This window comes from Mesoplodon densirostris, chromosome 4 (genome assembly GCF_025265405.1).
Source record: "Mesoplodon densirostris isolate mMesDen1 chromosome 4, mMesDen1 primary haplotype, whole genome shotgun sequence".
Taxonomy (NCBI): Eukaryota; Metazoa; Chordata; class Mammalia; order Artiodactyla; family Ziphiidae; genus Mesoplodon; species Mesoplodon densirostris.
Genome location: NC_082664.1, coordinates 39,088,658 through 39,100,987, shown reverse-complemented (window position 1 = coordinate 39,100,987; position 12,330 = coordinate 39,088,658). Strand labels below are relative to the sequence as shown.

At 39.4% G+C, this 12,330-nt stretch overlaps 2 protein-coding genes across 2 annotated transcripts in view; one reads left to right on the top strand and one right to left on the bottom strand.

The window, feature by feature from the left end:
• Nucleotides 1-12,330, top strand: part of SYNE2 (spectrin repeat containing nuclear envelope protein 2) — a 345,609-nt gene that overhangs the window by 210,279 nt on the left and 123,000 nt on the right. Inside the window, exons 54-57 of the mRNA XM_060096039.1 lie at nucleotides 694-849; nucleotides 3,430-3,570; nucleotides 5,645-5,827; nucleotides 6,822-6,959. Of these exons, the coding sequence (XP_059952022.1) occupies nucleotides 694-849; nucleotides 3,430-3,570; nucleotides 5,645-5,827; nucleotides 6,822-6,959 (618 nt within the window). The remainder of the gene's footprint in view (nucleotides 1-693; nucleotides 850-3,429; nucleotides 3,571-5,644; nucleotides 5,828-6,821; nucleotides 6,960-12,330) is intronic.
• ESR2 (estrogen receptor 2) overlaps nucleotides 10,244-12,330 on the bottom strand; it is a 181,185-nt gene continuing 179,098 nt past the window's right edge. The window contains exon 9 of the mRNA XM_060096041.1: nucleotides 10,244-10,358. Coding sequence (XP_059952024.1) covers nucleotides 10,244-10,358 — 115 coding nt within the window. The remainder of the gene's footprint in view (nucleotides 10,359-12,330) is intronic.

The following is a 12,330-nucleotide window of genomic DNA, read 5'->3' as shown; positions in this document are numbered from 1 at the left end:
AAAAGCCACAGTAAAGTCAAGAAGTATTTTTCCACTTGATCTTTGGGAAACTTTCCCAAACAAATGAGTTTCTCCTTTATAATTAGTGCAGGAGTACGTAGATCAGATTCTGTTTCTAGGCCACGACCAATAGACTATTTGTTCAGGTTTCTTTTATCTCCTAAAAACCCACATTCTTTGCAAGGAACTGGAACCCTCCCTTTTGAAAGAAGTTGAGCTGTGCTGGGCTGTCTAATTACATGAAAGCAGACACTTCTGCTTCAAGCACAGGGCTTTTAGTGGCCTTGAATCATTGTGATGATAATGTAGGAAGAAGCAGAAATGGCAACAAGTTAATAATAAAATAAAACTTCTTTGAAACTTTTTGCTGCTTGCAGCATTTTAGATCGAGACTGCTACTGAGATATAACTAAATCCTAGAGGTACTTTAGAAGCAGGAGATGTTGTAATGTCTTTTCAGGACAATGGTTTGACACTATGGAGAGATATCAAGTTTAATTCTTACAAATTAGAAAGCATCATCTGACCAAACTGAGTATCTCTCATGCTTAATCAGCTTGTATCAATAGTGAGGTTTTGTCATGCAAAGTTTGCTCATTTAAATCATAAAGATGTGCTGGAAAGCTGCTTTCATTTTTAGAGTTAAAGTTTTTCTCTGTCCTGTGAGCATTTGAAACTCTCTTGATTTTTTAGGAGCTTCAAAGCATTCTTAAGAAAGGGAAGCTAACTTTTGAGAATATTATGGAAAAACTGCGAATCAAGTATTCTGAAATGTACACCATAGTCCCTGCAGAGATTGAATCCCAGGTGGAAGAATGCAGAAAAGCTTTAGAAGACGTAGATGAGAAGGTAATAATAATGTTTGTATTCGTGTTATTATTTATGGAGGTGAATGAATATAAAGAACATATCATTTAAGATCACATTTTCATTTGCCTTGATTTCAGCTATGTCTGTTTTTATAGAGTTTAGTTGAGTGATAATTTTGTGTATTGATACTGAGACGGAGTTGCTCTAAGTAAGTGACACAGGTAACAGAATTAGTCTATTAATTTTTAGCTGTCAAGATGCTTAGTTTTTCTTCTCTTGCATTTGAAAATAGAGTTACATATTGGCTTTTACCTGGCTTTTTTTTCCTCTGGAAAATCACTAAAATTTTGGTCATGAATAATACTTTGCTTTTAACATTTTGAAATTGCAACCAAGAACAATAAGAACACACATTTCATAACTTACTAGGAATAGCACTTAACACACAGTGTCTTTCTAATGATGATGGTAACATAATTCTCACAAAGCATACCCAGGCAAATCTTTATACCTGAAAGTCCAGGTTGGAAGAAAGAATGGGAAATGGTTCATAGTACTTGGAGACATAGGAGTTTAGCAAGACAATTTTATTGCGTTATTTAAAGGCTGCCCAAATCCAACAACAAAGAACAAAATTCTGTTTGGTCCAGAAGAATACAGAAGGATTTTTGTATTGCTTTTTGAAGCCTAAAATACCTATAATTTAGTAAATAAAACAGATATTAATTGCACACAAAAAATCAGGTTCAAACTTGTGACAGATTTCTTTGGAAAATCTAACCCATGTAAAAAACATGTAAACTCCTAATATATATTATAACAAATCTTGTTCATTTGACATACAAGATAATCTATTATGAGGAACTTCCTCAAGAATCATGCACTATTGATTTTATTTTAAGAGAATACTAAATGTTTTGATAGAAACACAATTGGTTCTCCTGACTACTTCATGTGAAAATCCCTAACAAAGTGAGTTAATAATCAAAATCTACCTTTTAAATTTAGGGTTGAAAATTTCAACAGTAACTTTGATATCTGTGTATATTTGTAACCAATAAAAACTTATTTTAATTGCATGATGTGACTGTAGGATCCAGGCAACAGACACAATACCATTCTGTGCAATTCAGTTGGCTTCATACTTTACCTAAATCATGATCTCTCCTAATATACAAAAATGATAGGCATTTCTGCCAGAAGAGTAACTGCCCAAAATATCAGAAAGCTTCATTTTGTGGTAATTTGTTATGTAGCAATAAAAAGCTAATACAGTAATTTAAAAAAAAAACTAATACAGGATTAGTTTTTTTCTAAAAAATCTTGACTGTGGTATGGTCTGTGGAATAAAAACATTATATAAAAGTATCAACAACCTGATGCTGTGAAAAGAGCCTGGGGGCCTTGGCGTCTGGTGGCTCGGGCTTCTTGGGGTGCGTTCACCCACTACCTTGATGTATGACTTTAAGCAAGTCATACATGATGTATGACTTTAGCCTGTGTTTCAGTTTCTGTATCTGTAAAGTATCTGCATTGGAAGGTTTAGTCTCAATGGTTGTACAGATATAGTGGTTTTAAAAAAGTTAATTAAAAGGATAATACAAAAGCCTTAAGTATTTTTTGGTTATTCAGTGGCTGCTTGGAGAAAACTTTATCAACATAGCTTAAAAAAATAAGAACATGGGGCTTCCCTGGTGGTGCAGTGGTTGAGAGTCCGCCTGCCGGTGCAGGGGACACGGGTTTGTGCCCTGGTCCGGGAGGATCCCACATGCCGCGGAGTGGCTGGACCCGTGAGCCATGGCCGCTGAGCCTGCGCGTCCGGAGCCTGTGCTCCGCAACGGGAGAGGCCACAGCACTGAGAGGCCCGCGTACCGAAAAAAAATATATATATATAAGAACATGAACTAATCAGGCATTTGAAAAATGATACATTCAACATTCATTTATTATCTTTCCTAGCACAAGTTATTTTCTTCGGAAAATCATTCTGATAAAAAAATTACACTGTTCAGCAGCTAGATTTCTAATTGCTGGGAAAATATACACTAGAAACATTCACACAGAGAAAAACTAAGATTTTCTGCTGCAAGAAATAGCCAGTTTTAGAAGGTTATTTCACCCAAATGAATATTAAGATGGGAATTACATCTTTTACGTCAAATTGAGAATGTTTATTTTTATTGAAAACAAATCTGTGCAGAGGATTCTCTCATAAAACATAGAAACTGTATAATAAATAATTTTTCTCCCAGGAATTCTTTAATATCATTTGCTCCCTTGGGGTGTGTTTCAGACAGTCCCCTCAGTAGTTTTGCCCAACACATCACATATCTGTAGTACATACTGTGGATTACATTGAACAGATTTCTGTTGGTCAGTTTTCTTTTTTTTTTTTCCGGTTGGATTTGAACAGTCAGGTCAGCACAGCTGCCTTTTCCTGGTCTACTAATCTACCCTCTCATTAACGCATTAGTCAGTATGGTTTGGAATGTTCCCCCTAGCCCTTAAAAGATTTGTACAAGTAAAATCTCAAAACACTGTGACTACCCCTTTTATCATTTGAACCTCTGAATAGAGTGCGGCAAACATCTCCATTGTGTCTTTCTCCCTTTGAAACAGATCAGCAACGAAGTCTTGAAAAGCTCACCATCATATTCAATGAGTAGAAAAATAGACAAAATTAACAACGGGCTTCGGAATGTGGAAAAGATGTTGCAGCAGAAAAGCAAAAATATTGAGAAAGCTCAAGAAATTCAAAAGGTAACATCCTCCCTTAACTTCCTTCAGCATTTGGTATGTTCCCTGTCATCAGTCATCACAGGGATCCTAACCCTGATTCAGTGAGGGGCGCTCCTCACTGAGTGTGTCACCTGCAGAGGCTTGGTGGAGAAGCTTACATTTAAGAATTGTTCTCAGTTTTTCCATGGTGGGAATATGCCCTAACTCCTGAGAGCCTATGATTGGGAACCAGCCTTTTCACTAGGGAAGGAAAGTAAGGATCTTGTCTTGGGAAGACTGATATATAAAAACATTTCAGTAAGATATGAATGGTATTAACAACTTTTCTTTAGACTGCCAGGGGGAAACAGAGGAAAGTAGAAATTCTAAATTTATTTCACTTGTAAAATGTCTTAGGTAGAACTGTACATAAACATAATATTCTACCTCTTAACTTCCAAGTAAACTCCTGCATGTGGAAAACATTCTTATTCTACTTTATATTTTAAGGAAATATTCTAGTATGAATGGAGACTTTTAAAAATAGGGCTAAGAGAATAGATCTTAAAAGTTCTCATCACAGGGAAAAAAAAATTTGTAACTATGTAGGGTGAAGGATTTTTAACTAGACTTATTGTGGTGATCATTTTACGGTAGAACCAAATATTGAACAATTGTGGGACTTCCCTGGTGGTGCAGTGGTTAAGAATCCGCCTGCCAATGCAGGGGCCATGGGTTCGAGCCCTGGTCTGGGAAGATCCCCCATGCCGCGGAGCAACTAAACCCATGAGCCACAACTACTGAACCTGTGCTCTAGAGCCCGCGAGCCACAACTACTGAGCACACAGGCCACAACTACTGAAACCTGCGTGCCTGGAGCCCATGCTCCGCAACAGGGGAAGCCACCGCAATGAGAAGCCCACGCACCGCAAGGAATAGTGGCCCCCACTCACCGCAACTAGAGAGAGCCTGCACGTAGCAACGAAGACCCAACACAGCCAAAAATAAATAAATTAATTAATTTTTTAAAAAAAGAACAATTGTGTTGTACACCTGAAACTAATAAAATGTTATATGTCAGTTATACCTCAATTTTTAAAGAAGTTATCCTCAGAGAAGTCTCACTTATCACCCCCTTTCCCTCTGTTCCCTTCCTCCCTTCAGTTAAATCTCTCCTTTGGTTTCTAATTTAACTTGACTGTGTTTCTTTTGGTAAAAATAAACAAATAATTCTAAATATTAAAAGAAATAATTGTACCTATTGTATGTGTCCTTCTTTCATAGAGAAGACATTAGACTGTGTATACTCTCTTCAAATAAGGTGAACAAGATTTGCTCACAATCATACCTGCCTTTGACTTTGCAGCCCCCTCTAAACCAAACAAATATGATGTCAAAGGATTAAAAAGATTAAATTAACTTGAAAAATAAAAATAGGTCAGGCTCGCCATTGGACAAAATCTTGGGCTCTCAATAAGCACTTTAACTAGTCAGATTTTCCCATTTCTAGAAATTTTGTTCTTACACAGATATTAAGTAATAATTGAATGTTGCCTTTGAGATTTCCTCTGCCCAGACAAGTGCAGGTTTCAATCCAGCCTATTGGTTTCTTGAGCTAAAAGCAGTTGCTACTAATACATGTGGCTAGAATTTTCTGCCAGTGCATTAGTCTGAGTCAGAGCAGATATTTTCTTTTTATCAGTTTTATTTTTGCATTTAATAAGAATTGTCTTCTAGATTAAGTAGATATATATACTGGTCTAAATAGGTTAGGTATTTACCCAAGCCCTTTTCAACGTAATGTTACCTCATCATCCTTGAAAGATTAGGGTTACGTTGACCTTGTTTGGTGTCATTCATCTCTGGAAATGTCCAGGACTTTCTGCCCCCTTACAGCTAATTTGTACTGAAATGAATACAGTAAGAGTTAAGAGACCTCAGAAAAAGTGTTTTTCAATTCAGGTCACAAGTGGTTTCTGGGCATAAGTGAAAAACTTTGCCTGGGATGTTGTCTCTGTCATGTCGTTTTGGTAACATTTACAAGTACAGATACTGTGTGAAAACTTAGAAATCAACACATCTTCAATCCAAATGGACTTATGCTTTTCTTCCCTAGACAATGTGGGATGAGCTGGATCTCTGGCACTCCAAGCTAAATGAGCTGGATTCTGAAGTTCAGGACATTGTTGAACAGGACCCAGGACAAGCTCAAGAATGGATGGATAACTTGATGGTTCCTTTCCAGCACTATCAGCAAGTATCACAGAGGGCAGAATATAGAACCTCACAGTTAAACAAGGTATGGCTGTAACACGCGATAGCTACACGGAGCCTGTGGTAGTAGTGAGATGGGTTTAAAACAAAACAAAAATACATATTCGGAGGCAGCCAGTTTCCCTTGAATTGCCAGTTTTAGGACCTGAAGCTAGAGCTACACCATAGGTTCGAGTGGGCATCGAGGGGACTGCTGGCACAGGCAGAAGCAAGAATCCAAAAGTCAGACCACAGTAGGAGTCCGGGTAAGAACTGGGCTTCTCAACAGGTAAGGGAATTTCAGGCAGGCAACCTCAAGGGTCCCAGGAGGGAGCCAGAGAAAGAACCTCATTTGGGAACAAAACACCCCTGCCCTCCCTTCCAAGTAGGGGTCACGGTGGGTGAGTTGTGCATGTGATCTAGCAGCAGCAAGGCAGGAACCTCCTCTCAGAGGGACTGGTACATATAGGACAAGGCCCGGTACAGGAGGACAAAATGTAAGTCCAGTTTTCAAAGGGGAGCATAAAACGGGAACCAGACTGGTTGCAAAGCTGACTTGGAACCCTTGCTGAGGCCCAGAGCGTCGGGGGCAGAACTCCTTAAATCCTTCCCCACTGTGGTCAGGATTCGTTTTACGGGTTGAAGGATCAAAACCTGGAGGGGCTGGGCAAGTGGCCCAGCTGTGGGCTGTGGAGCCCTGCGAGGCCTGACACCACTGGCTAACAGCAGCCAGTTCTTCACTTAAGAATCATTCAACTCGGGCCTCCCTGGTGGCGCAGTGGTTGAGAGTCCGCCTGCCGATGCAGGGGATGCGGGTTCGTGTCCCGGTCTGGGAGGATCCCATATGCCGTGGAGCGGCTGGGCCCGTGAGCCATGGCCGCTGGGCCTGCGCGTCCGGAGCCTGTGCTCCGCAACGGGAGAGGCCACAGCAGTGAGAGGCCCGCATACAGCAAAAAAAAAAAAAAAAAAAAAAAAAAAAAGAATCATTCAACTCAAAGAGGAAACAGCAGACTGAGGTTGGTACTGCCTGTCTTTCACAGGCCACAATTAAGCTGGAGGAGTATCACGATCTTTTGAAGAGTACTGAGACTTGGATAGAAAATACCAGTCGTTTGCTGGCTGCTCCTGCAGACTATGACTCTTCAAAGGCGCTGAGTCACCACGCTAGCACCCTTCAGGTGAGTGTTCTTTCAGTGTTTCCTGGGTGTCATAGAATCTACGTAATGATTAGTGGCTTAGCTGGTTGTCACGATGCTTTTCTCCTCCTTCTTTCCTGAAAAAAACGACCTTATCTTCAAGCATGCCCAATGGCAGAAGGAAGCTTGGAAGAGTGGCAGGCTCTAGATAGGGATCTAGTTCTTTCTGTCCTGATAACTAATTCATGACTTTTAGGATAATTGACTGTGTCCTCCAGGGGCCACAGTTTCCCTGATCTCTGAAGTAAGAATGTTGCACTGAATGGTGGTGATGGTTTTGGTTGTAGAATTCCAAGATGGTTCCCAATAGTCCTGTTTCCGGGTGTACACGACCTATATAATCCCCTTCCCTTGAGTGTGGGCAGGAATACGAACGAGTAAGTGATGAAATAGTCACTCCATTGATTAGGTTACATGGTATAGCTGAGGATATGGGATAGTCACTCCCATGAATACATGACTGATCATGGATGTATCATTATAAGACTCCCTGGTAGCAGACTAGAGTGAGATTCTCCTGCTGCATTGACTAAGTAAGCTGCCATACTATGAGAGGGCCATGGAGCCAAGACCCTAGGGTGGCCTCCAAAAGCTGAGAGACACACAGTCAACAGCCAGCAAGAAAACTGGGATCTCAGTCCTACAACTAAATTCTACCAACAACCAGAATGAACTTGGAAGAAAAATCCACGCTCCAGATGGCACCTTGATTGCAGCCTTGTGACGTCCTGAGCTGAGGACCCACCTAAGCCATGCCTGGACTCCTGAGCCATGGAAACTATGAGATAATAAGTTTGTTTTATTTTAGGCTGCTACGTTTGTGGTAATTAACACAGCATTAGAAAACTAATCTGTCGGTCCTTCCAGTTCTAGCATGCCATGATCCCAAATTTCCTGTCCTTCCTGTTGCTCCACAGGTGCCCTGTGTCACCACGCTAACCTACAAAGGCAGAACAAATGAAAGCCTTTTCCTACTCAGGGCCATGACTACAAGAGATCTTCCGGATGCCGAATGTTGCCTTAAATTTTATTGTGAAGCCATATTTCCCTTTTCTCATATTATTCAGCCATGAGAAAGAATCTCTTAGGAAAAGGTTTATTGTATAACAGTTTTTATTTATTTATTCATTTGCTTATTTATTTATTTTGGGGGCTGCGTTGGGTCTTTGTTGCTGCTTGTGGGCTTTCTCCAGTTGCAGCAAGCTGGAGCTACTCTTGGTTGTGGTGCGCGGGCTTCTCATTGCGGTGGCTTCTCTTGTTGTGCAGCACAGGCTCTAGGCGCTCAGGCTTCAGTAGTTGCAGCACGCAGGCCCTAGAGTGCACAGGCTTCAGTAGTTGTGGCACGTGGGCTCAGTAGTCGTGGCACATGGGCTTAGTTGCTCCGCGGCATGTGAGATCGTCCCGGACCAGGGATCGAACCCGGGTCCCCTTCATTGGCAGGCAGATTCTTAACCACTGCACCACCAGGGAAATCCCCTATAACAATTTTTAGAGTAATCAGAACTGAAAGCTGATCCAACTCTTTTTTTTATATCTTTAAAGTAGCACAATGTGTCTCTAAGTAACAACTGACTTCATACCTCCCCTGTGAGACTTCTTGGCACAGTTTTTTCCTGTGGTAACAGTTGTAAAGATACTGCATTTTCACCTACTTGTTTCTTTTCTTCCCCTTGCCTGTGATTTCTGCCCCCACCTCTTGGGTTGACTTTCCACATCCCCAAAGCATGTCATCTTTTTATTTTAAATCACCTGTATCTTTCATCATTTTCAAGAAGTTTGCAGACAGAAGAGAGGAATGATGCTTTTTTTTCCTCAAATGCTTATTAGGAGTTTTTAAAAAACTGTACAAGAATGAACATATGCAAAAACAGCTGAAGTTTTACTGCCTTCTTCTGACACAAATGTAAAAGTGTAAAAGTATCTCTCAAACTGTTCAGGACACCCTCCTTTGCTGACCTTTGTTTACATGGAACTGAGTAGAACTTAGGTTATTAGCTGGAGGAAGTAGGGCCAAGGGGATATGCAGGCTGATGTCCACAGAATGTATTCTAATAAATCTTCCAATGGAAAATAAGTCATAAATAACTAGTCCCATGTGAATACCCCACTTCGTTCCTATTTTGAAAATAGTTGTCCTACTTTAGGGTACCCTTTACCATTTTTCTAACATTACCTGGTATTGATTTTTAAAATGACTTAAAGAAGTATCAAAACTCTCAACTAAGGTTTAAAAGTCTGCTTTAATCGCACTATAACCTTCCACCTCGATTGCATTTGTTAAATTAGGTTTTCATAACCTAAAGATGATTCCATGAAGTCTGCTGTTGTAATGAAGACTCACTGAAACAGAAATTGTCATTGTAGAAAATAGGAAAACAACTTGTTCTTTATTTTATTTTATTTTTTTTTTCTTTTTGCGGTATGTGGGCCTCTCACTGTTGTGGCCTCTCCCGTTGCGGAGCACAGGCTCCGGATGCGCAGGCCCAGCGGCCATGGCTCACGGGCCCAGCCGCTCCGCGGCATATGGGATCCTCCCAGACCGGGGCACGAACCCGTATCCCCTGCATCGGCAGGCGGACTCTTAACCACTTGCGCCACCAGGGAGGCCCACAACTTGTTCTTTAAATCAACTTCATTAAGGTATAATTTACAGATAGTAAAAAACACCTAAGTGTACAGCTAAGTAAGTTTTGATAAAGGTATCCAGCTGTGTAACCACTACCACCATCAATACATAAAGACCATTTCCATCACCCCAAAAAGTTTCTTTATGCTCCTTTGCTGTCAGTATCCTTTTACCTATGTTCAGCCCTATGTAATCACTCATTGGTTTATATTCCTATAGTTTTGTCTTCTCTACATTATCCAGTGAATAGAATCATACAGTCTTTTGGGCCTGACTTCTTTTACTTAGCTTAATGTTTTCGAGATTCATTCAGGTTGTTACATTTATAGGTAGTTTATTCTTTTGACTGCTAAATAGTATTCCATTTGTGGAAATATGCAATATGTTTATTCCTTCACCAGTTAATAGACATTTGGGTTATTTCAAGTTGGGGGCTATGTATTCTGTATCTATTGCATTGTGACACATCACTGCTGAAGTTAACAGCTTAAAACAAGAATTATGGAATCCAGGCATGGCTTACCTGAGTGGTTCTGGCTCAAGGTCTCTCATGAGAATGCAGTCAAGGTGTCAGCCAAGGCTGTGATCTCATCTGAAGGCTTAGTTTGGGTGAAGGAAGAGACAGGATGCACTTCCAGTCTCATTCACGTGGCTGTTGGCAGGCTTCAGAAGATCCACTTCCATTCACAGGTGTGAGGGCCTCTCCACAAGACTGCCTTATGGCATGGCAGCTGACTCCCTTCACCATGAACAAACTAAAGAAGACTGAGAGAGCCCCCAAGACAGAAACGGTCTTTTATAATCTAATCTTGGAAGTGACATCTCATCATTTCTGCCATATCTTCTTAGAAGTAAATCAATAAGCTCAGCCTGCATTCAAGAGAACTGATTATAAGGACATGAGTACCAGGAGGTGGGGATTATTGGGGGCCATTTTAGGAGCTGCAACAGCTATTATGAGCAAAGCCGCTGTGAGCATTCATATACAAATCTCTGTGTGGACATAGGTTTTCAGGTCATTTCATTTGATGAATACCTAGGAATAGATTGCTGGCTCTTATGGTATTTAACTAAGAAACTGCTAAATTATTTTCCAAAATGGCTTTACCATTTTTCATTCCCACTGGAGTTCTAATGACTCCATATTCTTGTCAGCACTTGATAGTATCTGTCTTTTAAATTTTAGCTACTCTAGTGACAAGTAGTGGTATCTCACTGTGGTTTAAATGACATTTCTCTAATGTCTAATGATTTTTTTATTTGAGCATTTATTCATATGCTTATTTATCACTTGTACACTTCATTTGTGAAATGTCAGTTCAGTTTCTTGGGGGGTTTTTTGCCTATTTTTTAATTGGGTTATTTGTCTTTTTATTATTGAATTGTAAGAATTATTTATATAATATTCTAAAATCCTTGTCACATATGTGATTTACAAATATTTTCTCCTAGTTTGTGGCTTGTCTTTTCATTCTCTTAATATTGTCTTTCAAAGAGCAAATGTTATTAATTTGAAGAGGTCTAATTTATCAATATTTTTCTTTTATAGATTATTCTTTTGTGTTGTATCTAAGAAATCTTTATCTAACCCAGGGTCACAAGGATTTCCTCTTATCTTCTAGAAATTTTATAGTTTTAACTCTTACTTGTAGGCCTGTAATCCATTGACTTACATATACTACCAAATGTAAAATAGATAGCTAGTGGGAAACAGCCACATAGCACAGGGAGATCAGCTCAGTGCTTTGTGACCACCTAGAGGGGTGGGGTAGGGAGACGCAAGAGGGAGGAGATATGGGGATATATGTATATGTATAGCTGATTCACTTTGTTATAAAGCAGAAACTAACACACCATTGTAAAGCAATTATACTCCAATAAAGATGTTAAAAAAATAAAGTTAGTTTTTGTATATGGTATGAAGCAAGAATCAAGGTTCATTTTTTTTCTATGGGATTATCCATGTTTTGAAAAGACTCACTATTGAATTACTTTGGTGCTTTGTTAAAATCAATTGACCTCTCATATATGTGGCTCTGTTTCTGGACTGTCTCTTCTGTTTTATTGATCTATGTGTCTGTTCTTTTACCAATATGACACAGTCTTAATTGCTACAGCTTTATAGTAAATCTTGAAATCAGGTAGTATAAATTCTACAACTTAGTCCTTTGTTCTTTTCAAATTTGTTTTGGCTAATCTGGATCTTTTGCATTTCCACATAAGTTTTAGAATCATCTTGTCAATATCTATGCAGAGGTCTGTTTGAATTTTGGGAGGGCATTAAATCCAGATCAGTTTGGCAAGAGTTTACCTCTTGACCATATTGGCTGTTCCCATCCAGGAACAGGATGTATCTCTCTATTTATTTTGGTCCTCTTTAATTTCTCTTTAAGGTAAATTGTTAAATTTATTCCTGAGTATTTTATGTTTTTTTGATGCTATTGTAAATAGTATTATTGGAAAAAGCATTGGTTTTAAGTTTTGTTTTCCTTTCAAGTTTTCTCCTGCTAGGATTTGGAATGTGGTCAATATGAAATTCTGAATAACCTGATTAATTTTGGGGACTCGTGACTAGAAGTCTGGTTGCATAAGTAAATGTTCTTTTTCATATCAGTTATTTTTTACGGGATTACCTGAAGACTACATTAGCAGGTTGAATATTTCCAATAGGTGGCTGAGATATTTTGAAATCTTAAGTTTGAAAGTTAATAACTATAATCATTAAAG